Raw genomic sequence first — 15,283 nt, 5'->3', positions numbered from 1 at the left:
TACTGGACACAGCCTTTTTTCCCAGCAAGGAAAAGAGTTATTCTGTTGTTTTAACACTTGCTCAACAACTCACTTGCTCAACAGTTGCTACAACAACTCATGTGGATTAAGCTATTACCTTTAGGGTAACAACCCCTTGAATACATGAGGATGAGAGGGGCATCAACGGGAAAGTGGCACAAGAGCACAGGTCTGGATACTACTCTAGGAGTTACAATTAACAGAACGTTTAAGTTGCCAAGCTTAGGGCAGTAGCTCACAGGGACTACTTGGCATCTCAGAACACAGTCACTCAAACACCATGAACAGTTCTGCTTTTCAGCAGATGCTTTAATTTCAGGGTCAGCATCACAAAAGAAACTGGAATGCCTCCTGACACATGGGATGTTTTTGCCAAGATGTGTAAAGTTCTACCTTCTTGGTCAACTGAAAACTGCATTACTTAGTAATCTCTTCTGCTTTGGAAGCTGTTGCTTCCCTCCATCAAGAAACCGATGCTAAAGTGACAAACACTCTCTTCTTTTGGAATTTTATGAAGACTTTGTCATTACTACATATTTTCATTATTTGAAGTGAGTCGCAAGCATGGCACTGATAAACTGACTATCACGTGCCCTACAGATTACAAGCCCACTTCAAACCAATGAGTAACTGGTCAGCACGTGTCCAGGGTTTCAAGTCTTCCAGAGGATGATAAACACCTGAAATCTTGCACATCGGAAAAACACAACTGTAAAGATGCATGGAGAATTCTTCTGATGACTGCTACTTTTTCCATTTCCTTAACACCATGAAGTTTGCTTTCTCAATCCAATCCACAGGGATGGAATATAGTCGTAGGGGTAGACTCACAGAATCTTATGCTGCAGTCCATCTTCTTCCTCAGAAAAAAGGAGGCTCAGACCAGTTGTGTCCCCTCCCCATCACAGATATCCTGACTACAGTATGCAGGATGGGAAGATTTAATTCTCTACTCCTGCCTTGCAGCTCATGCTGCCCAAATTCATGGGGCTGAATCAGACCAGGGAGCAGCTACCACACTGTCACTGGAAAAACAAGGCACGAGAAGCTTTTTGTGAGAGAAAAATGCATGTATGTCATGATTAAAAGTCCTTATGATGAGGAAGCAGAGGTTCACAGGCCTTTTGGTAACCCTCAAAGCTAATGGAGAAGGTAAGCTTAGCTCAGGAAACTAGATTTTAACTAGTCCAGCATTAACCACTGACCTGTTTATAGCACATGTAAGAGTGTGTTGTTCTACAGATCCTGTCTTCTATTAAAATATCCCAAATACCAACATAAGCACGGCCAAAACTTCAAAAACAAGTTTTACCTTCATTTGAGCAAACTCAGCTACAGACATCAGTACATATGCACAGATTTTGAAAAACATTTCCTAATTAAAAGAAAAATGTTCTGTTCACAAGTAGTTCAACACCACATTACATAACTTTTCTTTCCTGCACACATATGCAGTGTACACAGAAAGTAACATAAGAGTGGATGAAAGTGTTTCTGTGAATCTAGGACCATACTGTGATATTTATGCTGAGAAAACAGTGCAGCAATTCCTCTGAGGCACACACACAGAGTTCAAAACATGACAAAGCATCTGTTTCTGTTCAGTAACAGAAGTGTTTAAACTGCATTGACATTAATGAAAAATGAAATGCTAAACAAAAATGTTGTAATGTTACTTTGAAAATCAGAGTCGCAGGCTTAGACTTCAGAATTCAAACTCTTGTTTAAATATCACCAATCTTCAATTAAGTACTCTGCTTGTATCTATTTCTAGCTGTTTGATTTTCCCAGAAAGTATTTACAAAATGAGATATTGTCATTTGGACATGGAAATATAAATGTTTCCATTAAAAGAATATGGAATCAATCTCTTGAAAAAAAAAGTCTTTCTATATTATCAAGAACAAGTCCTTGGAGCTGCCAATACACTCAATTTTACAAGTTTTCCTTCCTCTGCAAACAGCTTTACATAGTTCATCCTGCCCTCACAGAAGGGTAGCTTTTGAACAAATCAGCAAACAGAAGTTTATGCAACAACTTTTCAATTATTCAGTTTTAAACATAGACATGAAAGACACAGGTTTCACTGGGAAAAAAACACCAAAACAACACCTCCTTCTAGGTTAATCCAAATTATAAAATGTCCTCATAGTTGTTATCTTTCTCATTAGCTCTAAAGAGCACTTCATCTTGAATTCAGGTTTCCTCCAAGAACTGAAAAGCAGCTCTTCTCCCAAACAGTGGGATATAAGGTTAGAACATATGCCTATCAAGATACCACATATCCCAGCTAATTAAAAAGCAATTTCTCCCCTCCTCTAATGTCTAATGAGTCAGAAAGGAACACAGACACAGTAGATTTGCACCTTCAGTACCTAAAGAATGCGTATGTCCCTTTACTGCCACAACTTCTGTTTCCCACCAAATTGAACTGGCCAGTCTAGAGAATGGTCAGTGTAGGAGACAGACAGCTTTGTATTTATATGCAAATAAGTAGTTTTATAAATACATCTTGTTAACCAGTAAATCTTGGGTGTCTCAGTTTTCTGTAGAAAACTGGACCTCTGTGGGCACACAGGCTCATTGGCTTCTGCAGCAATCCAGCAGTTCTTGCCCACAACCAGCACTACTTCTAACCACAGTGCAATTCCAACATCAGACTCAATTTGCAAAATTGTGTTTTGTCAGTTCTGAGGAACTTCAACCTCATGTATAAACCAATGTCAGTAACAAATCACAAACTCACTTAATAAAAAAACCACAAGCACACAGAAAGTCTTGAAAACAGCTTGCACTGCAGGTATTACATGACAAGAGAACTCTGCTAGCTCCATCCTGTCAGACGCAGATCAATGATAATTATTCATGTTTTATTATATATAAAGTTCATAAGTAGCATATCAGCATCCTAAAGTCCTTTTCTAATCATTAGACAGTTACATTGTAGTTTAATGAACACAGGAAAATTTGTTTTAATAGCATAAATTATTATGTATTTGCTGGTGCTCTTCTAACAAAATATCCACAAAGCTTTATCTTCACCAATTTCCTTACATATTAACAGCTTTTGCAAAACTATCCAGAAGAAGTACTGATTTAGCATATTTATACTATACTATACTTACTATAACTGTTAGATTGGAATTCCTTACTCATTCCCTTACTAAGAAATGAGTAAGCATTCTCAAACCACAATTAAAGACTCGGGGTGCCCATTTCCAGCCAAAGTACAAACTGTTATCAGCAAAATACTGTAACAGGTCCAAGTACAATTTAGGGTCACAACTGTGCTCTTCTTGAAAAATGAAAGGACTGATACCTTTAACAGATCTCAAGCTGGACAGAAAAACAAAGGCTGACTTATATGGGTGACAACTATTTTTTGAAGTCCTGGGGTCTACATGTTGTTAGATGAGGAATCATAGAATTGCAGAATATTCTGAGTACAAAGGGATGCAACAAGGATCATCAAGTCCCGCTGGCCCTGCACAGGACATCCCCAAGAATCACAGTGTGCCTGAGAGCATTGTCCAAATGCTTCTTGAACTCTTAGCAGACTTGGAAGCATCTCATTCATCTACCCATCCCACCTTTTATTCATTCCTGTCTAATTCCTGCATGAATTAATCTCGAATAATGTAACTTTCTAGAATTAAAATAGCATTCTCTGAAAGGCAAGAGTGGTGCACGCTTTCATCTTCAGCAATTCACAAGGAACCTGGTTTCCTAGAGAGCCACTGAAGTTCATAGTGGTCAGGGGTGGGAAGGAAAGTCCATATCCCAGAGACAGGGAAAGACAAAATGCTTTTAAAAGCAGTTCACCCTGGCTTTTCCAGAGGCATGCATTTAATCACATAATGGAAATCTTAGCCCCACTCCCAAAATCAATTTTCCTTTGTTGTCATGCACAAAAAAATAGGACACTTGCATGCATAATCAGCATGAGCCTTCTTACCCTTTCGTCCCATGATTCAGAAATCAATAGCAAACAAGGCTGCACATGAAGATTAATCGATTGATAGCTGCAAAGCCATTTCTGTAAATAACAATGACAGCCATATTTTAATAAAACCTGAAAAAATGACTAAGCTACACTTTAACATTTGGTGAAAGGTCCATGCACAGTTTAAAAGCACACAAAGGCTTTGATGGGCACTGAATGAAGTTCATCTCTAAAGCATTTGATTTTTTTTATGTTAGATGCCCAGATTGTGCATACCTAAGTAACAACAGGTGAAAAAATAAATTCTTCAGGTTTCAACAAGGAATGGATGAAACAATTGTTCATCTCTTGGCAATACTGAAGTGTGTTCCGAAACAAATAGAAGAAATGGAAGGATGAATGATGATGTCACTCATCATGTCTTAATATGAGTGTTTTTTACTCTCTACAAAACTGCTCCTAAACATTAACTTTCTCAAATGGGGTTAGGATGATGTGTACATAGAAATGACAGCTAAGAGAAAACCACAAAGGGAACAGTTGCTCTAAATTAACCAGTAAAAGAAAGCCATACATATTCATTAAATATGGAGGCACCAATTTGATGGCACACAAAGTTGCTTAAGGTACCGTGAGTTAAATGAACAGATGTACAAAGAGCTACAGTTTTCCAGCTGCAAGTTTCTATTTTGTTTCTTTCCTTAGCTTAATCAAAGACACTTTTAGAGAAGTTACTCGTTTTTCTTCTCAGTGTAGAAAAGACAATCACCTAAAAATCAGCTGAAAAAACCTGTATCTAAGTATTTCTGTAATGAAAGCATTTCTTGCATATTATTATGCAATGCAACCATTATATATTCTGTGACCATAGTATTGTAATAATTACAGACATTCTGAAACACAGTTATTTTCCTTTTCTTGCCTAGGTCTAGCAAGTGGCAAACTGCTGAAGGAAGCCCAAACCATGACTTTCCTCTGGCAGCTGCTTTCCAAGTTCCCATGTCCCTTAGGTTAGTAGCTAAAAAGAACACGATACAGAGCTTCTGATGTTTCTTGTCCTAAGCTATCAGAATCAAACAGCAAACAGTAATTTCAGATACCCCCTGATGTAACTCCTCTGTAATAGCTGAAATATGAAAATGTTACAGAATGATAATGCATTTAACATTGCTGTAAGCAGCTAACAATGCTGTCATAAGATTAAGAGGGTTTCTACTGCCTATAAAATAAATAAAGCAATTATGAAAAATACTTTTTTAAAGTAGAAGATCCCATTTAGGGTTGTAAAGTGTAAAAACTACATGAGAAACATATTCCAGAGGAGGGAAAAAGTATGCTGGATGCAAAGAGTAGAGACAGAAATTAATAAGAACTATGGCTTAATTTTGACTAAAAGCATTAGAAAGCTTAGTCCTTGAAATATTTATGTAGACACATTTAGGAACACATCTCTAGCCATTGGTATTCCACAGGGAGAATTTTATTTCATAGGGAGATAAATCTTCCCTTCCCATTAACAATCATGTTAATACTTACTTATTATATATACAATAAAAACTATAATCACAAAACACAAATAAATTAGTTTCCAAAAATTGTTGTGAGAGGAGAAAACCAAAATGAGGAAGTTATCTGCCTCTTAAAATGTGTTAAAAATGTTAAATGCCAGTTAAGAATTCACTCATTTCAAATTCCATTTCAAGTGCTGTTTTTCCTCCTACACTTGGCAAGAAAGCTCTATTCACACAGAAAATTATAATTTTAAAAGTTTGATGGGTACCTTTGGGTTTTGGGGGGGTGGATCACTTATTTGTTGAAAGACTATGAAGTAACACGACTGAAAGCAGTAGTGTGCATGAATACAGAAAATAACAAGCACTACTCAACTGTTCCATCTTCTGTTTGCTTTCACCTTGCACAAAGCAGGGAAGCCACCAGGAAGCAGGGAAGCCACCAGAACACTCCACCTGCTGTCAGAGGAGCTGCCTCTGCACAGACAAGTGGCAAAAAGCCACCGGTGTTTGGGAGCCAAGGAAACAAAATGTTATGTAATGAGAAATAATGTGCACTGAGCGTGCTTGGAGCCATTCTGAAGTCACCAGAACTGCCACTCGACTGTAACCAAGAACATGGCAAATAATGGAATATTTTCCACACAACTAATATATGTACCTCTTAAATCAGAATGGTCCCTTTCCAACTGGCAAATATTTGACAGAACAGTGTAGGAGGTGTTCGTATTACTAAATTTCACAGCACTAGTTCAAAGGAAGAATGTGGGAAAATTACATTTGGCAAAATCCTTATTTTAATTATTTGTTCTCTTAATTTATATGTTACAGTGAGTCATAAGGACCTCCTAATCAGCAGCTAAAAACAATGTAAGTAACAATTATTATTAACAAAACCTTGAAAACTAAAGATATAGTTATGTTAATGGCATAAGTGTGAAGAGAAAAGAATAAGCTAAGAGAAAGTTAAAAAAAGTCACACACAAAGCTACCACAAGTAAAATACATTCTTACAGTCAACAGGTGCTCTCACCTGTACCACATAATTCTTCTAGTCCAAGCAATTTCATTTCAGTATAAAACCTGCCTTTAAGTTAAACATTTAATTGAAGGCAGGGAATACATCCAGTAAGTAGGTTAGCTGTTTCTAGAAAAGAAAAACCTCATTATCAACCAAGATGTGTTTCAAACATCTGATTAAGTGTGAATATGTGGAACATAACGTTCAAAAAGAAGAGTCTTCAACAAATATTTTGATATGACTTAGTTATTGCTTTTTCTCCTTAGCAGAAGCATTTGTAACATTTCAATCTGAATGCAGCCGACAAAAAAAAACCTACAAAGCCACCCATGTTCCATGACAAAAGTATGCTAAATGAAATTATCTGCACAAATTATTCAACAGGGTAACTGAGAGCACAAGAGGCAAGAGAGAAAGACATACTGCCTGGACTGCAAAGGCTATCTCGTTATAAATTCTTTGGTTTTGTTTTTAAATAAAAACACTACTTAATCTTTTAATCCACAGTTTCTTTGTGATAGGCACAGCTTAAACAGTTACTAAAACAGCTGTGGTTCAAAACTAGTCCGACTGAACTGTAACAGCAATGAGAAAACATATTTGCCTTCTCAACACTGCAGAATTTGCATTTCAGCTGAAGACACCATCCATGTCTGTAATCATTTGCATCAATGACTGATGTGTTATTTGCACAAGAGAAAGTCAAAGTTAAACATTAAAAGTTTAGGGGAAAGCCACACCTTGGCAAGGTTAATGCAGGTGCTGCAGCACTGATAGAGCATCGTACCTCCACTACAGATGTCAGCACAAATGCCATGTCATTGCTGGTCAAAGCCAAGCACTTTTACATCTAAGGATTAAGAGAGCAGACTGAAAATTTTCTATTTGGGCTACTGCAACTGCATTGAGACTAAAATCTTAACATTTTTTAGGACTCAATGCAGCACTAAATCACCACATTCCTAAGTGGGATTACTAAACAAAAACAACAACAGAAAATGTGATAATCCGAATATGCACTGAACAACTCAGCACAGCCCAGCAGCCATGGCTGAGCTGAGGTTGAATAAGAAGAGCATCCACCACCTCTGGCTAATGACCTTTGTTCATCTCTCCCCCTCTCAGTACCACAGCCCAGTTCTGACTACATGTCTATTTTTTCACAGTTAATGTTGAAGGAGCTAAAAAGCATATTATCCTGTGAATTATCCCGTGAATGTTTCACACACAGTAACTTCAAGACTGACTTCTAAAGTGTCATCAGAAGCAGCTGAAGTCCTCAGAAAGCCTAATTAAGCTCTTACTTAGTCTTTATGTAATACCAGTATCTGGACCTCTCATTATATTCCAGAACACCACCTTCAGACCTATACACTTATTCAACTCCTGTATAAAAAAAAACAAAAAAGGGGGGTAAAATTACCACCAAGAACTGAAACATAAACCCAAGAAATAAAGCAGGACAATATCAGATGAGGGAGTCTGTCAGCGTGACCCAAGAACTCCATAAAAATTTCCTGTTAACTAGATATTATTTTTCTACTTTATTTGTAAAGAACTCATTGTAGCATGACAGAAAACACTTTCAGAAAATATCTCACTCTAACAGCCTTTTCTAAGTTTTATTCCCAAAGACGGTCAATGCACTTCTTGATGTGTGGGATGAGAGAACTCCATGAGAAAACAAAATAAAATTTAAAACCCACAGAAAAACCTCCAACCTTCAGAAACAACAGTTTTTCAGATTTCAAAGAAAAATACGTTAAGATTTCAAAGTAACACTGTAGCAGCAGCTTGTTTCACCAATGTGCTCTGAAAAGAATCCCATGGAACCTTTACAGAAGCCTAAATTAGCAGGCAGAAGATTTCCTTTTCACGTGCAACAGAATTGAATTCCTTTAGGCTCTATCTCTATTGTTACTAGTACAATCAGCCACAAAAGGATGCTTGCTTGCCTTAAATTCCAATCCAATCGTACACCTCTTCATTGCCATAATTTTTGGATGAAAAATATTATGAAACTACTGTTATTTCACAAGAACTGCCCTTCCCTTCACTCATGCACTTAAATTCATTAACACAGGCAAAGATAAACAAATGGCTGTGTACTTCTGAGTGTCTCACTACAGATAAATTCTGCAATCAGTTCTTTTGATCTCCTATAATTTCTGACTGTAGTAAGGCAGACTCTACACACACTGATATTAATGACCTCAAACATAAGCACATCTGGTTTAAAAGAAAAAAAACAATCTTTGTTTTCTAGTTTAATTGGTTAAAAAAGCCCCCACACTCCTTCACATGTCAAATATGACATAGTTACAGTACGGTATTTTACAGTACGGTATTTTACATGTGGTTCAAAGAACACAACACAGAACTACTGCAAGGCACTTCTAGTACCCACAGTCACAACTCATTACAAATCACAGCAAAGAACAAATGCTCAAAGATTCCCACATGAAATTAAGTATCCTTGAAATTACAAACCTGTATAATTAAAATGCACTCAATATGACTGGTACTGTAACTTTATGAATACTGCTTTATCCAAAGACTGATGTTAGCAATCTTATTTGATATCATGCATAATTTTTTTTCTAAACAGAACACAGAAAGAATATCTAAAACAGTTAAATTTTATATACTGTTGTAACACATTTTGTAACTTGATCCTTTGCTTTAGAGAAATTTGCTACTCTTGAAGGTAAATAATTTGTTTCTTAGAAACATCTGCCTCAAAAACCTCACTCAACTTTGAATGTTAAAAATTTCAAGCCTTATCACTTTTTATCCTAAATAGTGATTCTATCTTCTATAAACATGAGTTGTAATTGTCCAGAGATAGGATTATAGCTATGTCAAAATACATTTTTTATTTTTTTAATACAACTGTTTCAGAATATAGTCTAAATCACAAAATTCAATGTTATACTGTGAAGTTCTAATCAATAAGGCAAATGCAGAGACCGTACTATTATTTGAAAAATAAATGGAGATTTTCAAAGGCAGAGACCAGATAATGTTAAGATCTTGAAATTCTTAAAAATTACAGCAAGTATAACGTTTCTTTTTACATTTAATTTTTTTTAGAATTTTTAAACCCCAAAGAAAATATCTTAACAGTAAACAGCCCTAAATATTGTCTTAATGTACTTAAGATAAGAATACTTACTGCCAGGCATTGTTAATCAGGATCTGTCTTCAATCTTGCAAAAACATAATAAACTATAAAGAAAACAAATAAACAAAGTCAAGACAATAGCTTTAGGCAATTTACATCCAAATATACTCAGTAACTTATGCAGAACGAGCCAAAGTCACATTCTTCAGCTCCAATACCAAAGAGGCTGTTACCACAGAAACCCAGATATCCTCTTATCTGACCAGGCTAGATGTAGGTTTTGCCAGTTCTTGAAATGCAGTCATTCTGTTCTTGCCTTTGATGCTGGAGTAAATATTTTTCTGTACACCTTTCCAAGTGCTACTGCTGAGGATGCTAAATCCTGTACAGCCTGACAAGACACTTCCACTTCAGATGTAAACCACAGCACTTCCCTATTAAAGTGCCTGTGAGAGGTTTCTGTTCAACACTGTGAAAAACAACTGAAAAACCTGTGTGGCACATTCAAGGGCATTTTTCCTTCCAGCATTAAAAAGGTACGTTTTAGATCAGAGTGCAAACTCCTATACACAATAGCTGTTCAAAAGATTTTTGATGTAATTAAATATATTCATAAAATTAACTCATCTGAAGCTACAACAATCTATTTTAGACATAAAAAAGCCTAATCTACTGTTCCATTAATTAGCACTAAAATGCAAATATTTGAAGATTTTCCTGTATCAAAGCAGTGCATTTGGGTTTTACTAATTGCCAAATGGAAACTCCCCACAAATGTACTTTTCCACAAATAAGAACAAAATCTCAGTTAATGACACTAACTGTTGCTGTCTTCAAAAATAAAATAAAAAATTAAAGATATTCGGCTAACAATTGTATGTATATGAACATCAAAAAATTGTAATTACAGAGACTGATAATGTGAGAATAAACATTTCATTTGGTCAACATATGTTTTAAGGACCACATATTAAAGCAATGCTCACAGTTGCTAAAAATAAATTTTATTCTCTTTGTATATGTATTTCAGTCAAAGGTTCTGATTTGCTGACAGCAACTGGGATTAAAAATAGTACTTCAAAGTAAGTTATTTAAAATACCCCATTATTAGAAAGTTTTATGTCCCTCTCCAAGGACAGAGAGAAAAGCAGCATAATTTTATAAAAGGAAATGTGCTGTGGATCATCATGTCCGACAGACACGTAGAAAAGCAAAATTTCTAGATCAGAATGTAATTATGGACTTAGATGAAACATTACAGAAGACAGATTTACTGATATATTAGGAAATAAAAATGCAGAGAACCTGGTGAGAGTTTCAGGGACTCAAGTGCCAGAGACTCAGAGTGTTTTACTGACCATCACTAGCAATCAGGAATTCAATACATTTTCCTAGAACATAACCACTGCTGTTGCCTGCAAAGTCAACTCACATTTAGAAGATTCTTAGAAGACTTTTTTTGCAGAAATTACTAGAAAAGTTGTGTAATCAACTAAGACATATAGAAGATATCTGGTTCTGTTTTTAAATAACTCACTGGATTTTTAATCATTTTATGATCTGTAACGGGACCAAAGATGCCATCTGAAGGTGGCCTGGCCTCCACATGCAGAACAGACCACACAATTTCCTGTCCATAAAGTCTTCAATCACTGTCTCACTTGGCTGAGGACAAAGTTTAAGCCACAGATGCTGTCACCTGTTACAGCAGAACAGACCTAAACTAAACCAAGAAGCTTCCCATCAGGAGTCTGCTCCGCTGTTTGTCACTGAACAGATTTTACATAACAAGAGAGAGGAAAAAAAACCCCACAGAATTTGATGAAGTAGAACTTAGCTAATTAAAAGAGAGATATGGTAAATTATATGATACCATTTCGTTTCCTAGTCTAACATTACTGTTTAGCATATTCCATGTCAATTTGTTACATTTGACAGATTATCAGATGCAACTTACGGATGTTAAGTACTATACAATGTTTTCACCACCAAAGCAACGGATTCATTGACATTAAAAAGGTAAATAAAATCACATCTACTTTTCTGTTGAGGACTAAAAGTTACTGTGTTTTTCCTAAGGATATAACTATAGTTCTAATGCAATTATAATCAAACTGCAAAGACAGTGAATGTACCTTAAAAGGCAGATGAACACTTTCATGACACATAAGGGTTTTTCTTCTGAACAAAAGCTTTCAGTTTCATTTTTAGAAGATTCTACACTCTTTGGCTAAGAGAGGCTAGGAAATGTCAATTCATTGTTCATCAGAACAAGAAGAAAAACACAGTATGTTTGGCTGGGGTTTTTTTTTTGTAATAACTAACCTGGGATCTGAAATAAAAGGATTGTTTATAAGCACAAATATTCCTTCTTATCACAAGATTGAAGAAATGGCGTTGAAAGCCAAACAGAAGAGCAGAGATCGTTTTCCTGTCAGCCCGAAAACAATGGCCCTCTTTAAAAGACCTAACATGGAAAAATGTACATAACCTTGTGTTACAGGTAAAGAAACAGAAGTCAGCACACCTGAATTTTTGTATTTTCTTACAATAAACCCTCTGTTATGTTATTCTATTATGTAATAACATAAATGTTTAACTTGATTTTGAGTCTTCAAAATGAAATTGCCAGCTGGGCCCCTATTCATTCCTCCAACTTAAGCCAAAGCAGAGTAGAGGTTTCAGCACCTCTGACAGCCATGCAACCCCAGCTACATAGGCATGAACTGAAAAATTAAAAATCCACTGCACATTAAGCTTTTACATCACTTAGTTTCCCCACTCATATTTCCTCTTTGAAAAATTAATCAATGCCTTTAGCTTTGAGAGCAAGCAAATGGCCAGTGCAATGCAAGATTAATAAATCACATGTTCATTCCTGAATATAGACAGTTAAGCTCCAACTATGATTCCCAGAATGCAAAAAATGCAATATAAAATGGATTTACATACCACAGTGGAATTCTGGGAAAGTGCTTGATTTTAGTCTGAACTAGCTTTCTCAGGTGGAGAAGCAATGCCACGTATGAGGCTGGCTGAATTAATGAGACTACCCTGCTCCCTTACCTAAGAGAGAATGCAACTACAGAAAACATTATTTGTATTTACTTAAAAAAACTAAGTATCTTCAAAATTGTTTAAAAATTGCACAGTAATTTTACAAGGATTACTTCCTTACAGTTAGGCTGGGCAGTTAAAAGTCACTGATACCAACCAAAGCTGCTCCTAACCCATATTCTTTATAATTTAGATTTCATAATTAGACGCGCAATCCCCTTTCATTATACGTGAATTTCAATTGCCAACTCTGATTAATATCATCAAATCTCCTTTAACCAGCATATAATATAAAATTTGTTAATTCTTTTCCACTGCACAAATTTGGATCAGAAGCAGACAGAACTTACTATCCACCATGAACCGCAAACATGTGCAATACTTAAAGCAGTTGTTTAATCACAAACTATTCTAATTCCATTTTTGTGAGGTTTTTCCTGAATCAGAAATTAATTCCATTCTAGCAGCCTTTTTAAAACAAATATTTAAATTGTCATTAAAAGGCTTAAATAAAACTTATGGATAAACCTTTAAACCTATCAGGGCACTACAATCAAGATTTCAACTCCAAATCACCAGTTTCTCAGAGAAATTTTACCATATGTTTAAGAGCATCCACACCAAGTCTTCCAGCAAGATGGCCTGTAGTTACTTGAGAAAACATTTCAATTTATTTTAAATTAATTTCAAACGTTTTAGGAAGAAACTACCTATAAAATCCCAAAGCCTTGGCTATTAACTCTCGGTTTAGCTTACCTACTCAGTATGCAGAGCAAGCACTGATGTGGCTGTGCAAAGTATAACATCTGGGCTAGCAAAGTTGATTTTGATATAGGAACTAAAACTGGTTCAAAGTTACAGGCTTTCCCACAAGTTCTACAATAGCATAGACACAATCCACGCCAGGATCTTTTCTCCCTTGTATCTCAGCTCAAAGGACCACGGGATACTTTCCAGACGGATTCAAAAAGAGACACGACACTGTAGTACAGTCTTCAGTAACAGGATTTGTGAACCTGCAGCTCAGTTACCTAAAGCACGGCTTCGCGATGCACAATTAACTTCAAAGACGAAGCTACGAAAGGTCACAGTGTCGTTCTGCTGTGAATTTGTACTGTGTTCGGTTAGTATCTCGCTGTCTTACGGTCCATTTGAGGAAAAGCTGCTGAGGGAAATCCCAAAGCCGGTAAAAGCGGGGGTCCACTCACTGTGCCCAGCCCCGCTGTCCCCACGGCTCCCGAGGCGAGCAGCCCCGTCGGGAGGCGGAGAGGCAGCCTGCCAGCCCTTCCACAGGGACCGTGCACCGCAACGCGCACAGGAGCACCCCGAGCCGCTGCCACGGCGGCTCCGGGCTGAGGCGATGCCCCGAGGCTTCTCCTCCCGCGCCAGCCGGGCGGCCCGAGCTTCCCACCACCCCCTCAGCGCCCGCCCGTCTGGCGCGTCCTCCTCGCTCCCAAGCGAAGAGGGGGAAAGAAGCGGGAGATCGCGAAGAGGAAGCGGCTGCGACAGTGTACACGAGTAGCGGGAGCACTGCCCGGCGGCTCCAGACTCACCTCAGCCTCTCCGCCGACTCCGTTTTGCAGCCGCCATCTTTCCCCCCACCCGGTTGAGTTCTGCGGAGCGCAGTGCACGCCGGGAGTCGTAGTTCTGTCGGGGGCTGTGCCGTGCCTTTTCCGCCCATCCCTCCCACACAGAGGGGACACCGAGAGGTCGCGGCGGGTGAAGAAACTCCCGGACATGGCACGGGGAGACAGCCTCTAGGCACGGGGCCCGTGAGCACCGCCAGGCGCGTACCGGGCGGGCGGAGGCCGCCGAGGCGGACCACAACTCCCAAAGGCCTTTGCGGCGTGGGCTCGCCTTTCGGGGGCGGTGCTCCCGTGTCACGGGTCCGGCCCGCGCCCTGAGGGAGGCTCGGTGCTGCGGGCGGGAGTTGGTGCCGGTATGCAGCCGCTCCGAGCTCCGCGTCAGGGCTGCGCTGGGCTCCCCTCAGCCATGGACTGAAGGAAGGGGCCGGGGACAGCGACCGGTGCGGGGCAGCTCCCCTGAGACCAGAGTTTAAACGCACCTACACCGATCGTGATGCCAAACCCCGGTGAAAATCAGTGAAACCCAAGCAAGCACAATCTCAGTCTGTTTTCCTTGAAATAATTCTGCCAGCTTCCAAATCTGATGCCTTTGATAACTGATTTTCCAGACAGGCAAGAGGAAATATGAAGTCTGTTTCACAGAATCATAGAATTGTCAAGGTTGGAAAAGACCTCCAGGATCATTGAAACCAACCTATAACCTGACAGCACCTCGTTGACAGGACCACCGCACTGAGTACTGCAGCCAGTGGGTTGAACACCTCCACCTCCCTGGGCAGCCTGTTCCAATGCTTCACCACCCTTTCAGTGAAGAAATTATTCCTGATGTCCAATCTGAAACCTCCCCTGGTGCAACTTTAGGCCATTTCCTCTTGTCCTGTTGCTTTTTGCCTGGAAAAAGTGACTGACCCCCACCTGGATACTACCTACTTTCAGACAGTTGTTGAGAACAAGGTCCCCCTGAGCCTCGTTTTCTCCACGCTAAAAACTCAGAGCTCCCTAAGCTGCTCCTTATCAGAC

At 38.5% G+C, this 15,283-nt stretch overlaps 1 protein-coding gene across 9 annotated transcripts in view; it reads right to left on the bottom strand.

Moving 5' to 3' along the window:
* EFR3A (EFR3 homolog A) overlaps positions 1-14,382 on the bottom strand; it is a 76,066-nt gene extending 61,684 nt beyond the window's left edge. The window contains exons 1-4 of one of the 9 annotated variants that reach the window (XM_085053592.1): positions 14,231-14,382; positions 9,672-9,724; positions 6,509-6,622; positions 3,977-4,057 (exon numbers count right to left, since the gene is read on the bottom strand). In XM_085053592.1, coding sequence (XP_084909718.1) covers positions 3,977-3,989 — 13 coding nt within the window. In that variant the 5' untranslated portion in view covers positions 3,990-4,057; positions 6,509-6,622; positions 9,672-9,724; positions 14,231-14,382. Of the gene's footprint in view, positions 1-3,976; positions 4,058-6,508; positions 6,623-9,671; positions 9,725-9,853; positions 10,006-13,708; positions 13,731-14,230 lie in introns of those variants that run through there. The other 8 variants (XM_085053595.1, XM_085053594.1, XM_085053593.1 and 5 more) reach the window with 8 other exon arrangements.
* Positions 14,383-15,283: the final 901 nt, after the last annotated feature.

This window comes from Lichenostomus cassidix, chromosome 2 (assembly GCF_008360975.1).
Source record: "Lichenostomus cassidix isolate B80296 chromosome 2, HeHo_3.0, whole genome shotgun sequence".
In the NCBI taxonomy this organism is placed as follows: Eukaryota; Metazoa; Chordata; class Aves; order Passeriformes; family Meliphagidae; genus Lichenostomus; species Lichenostomus cassidix.
This window is presented reverse-complemented; position numbering and strand designations above follow the sequence as displayed.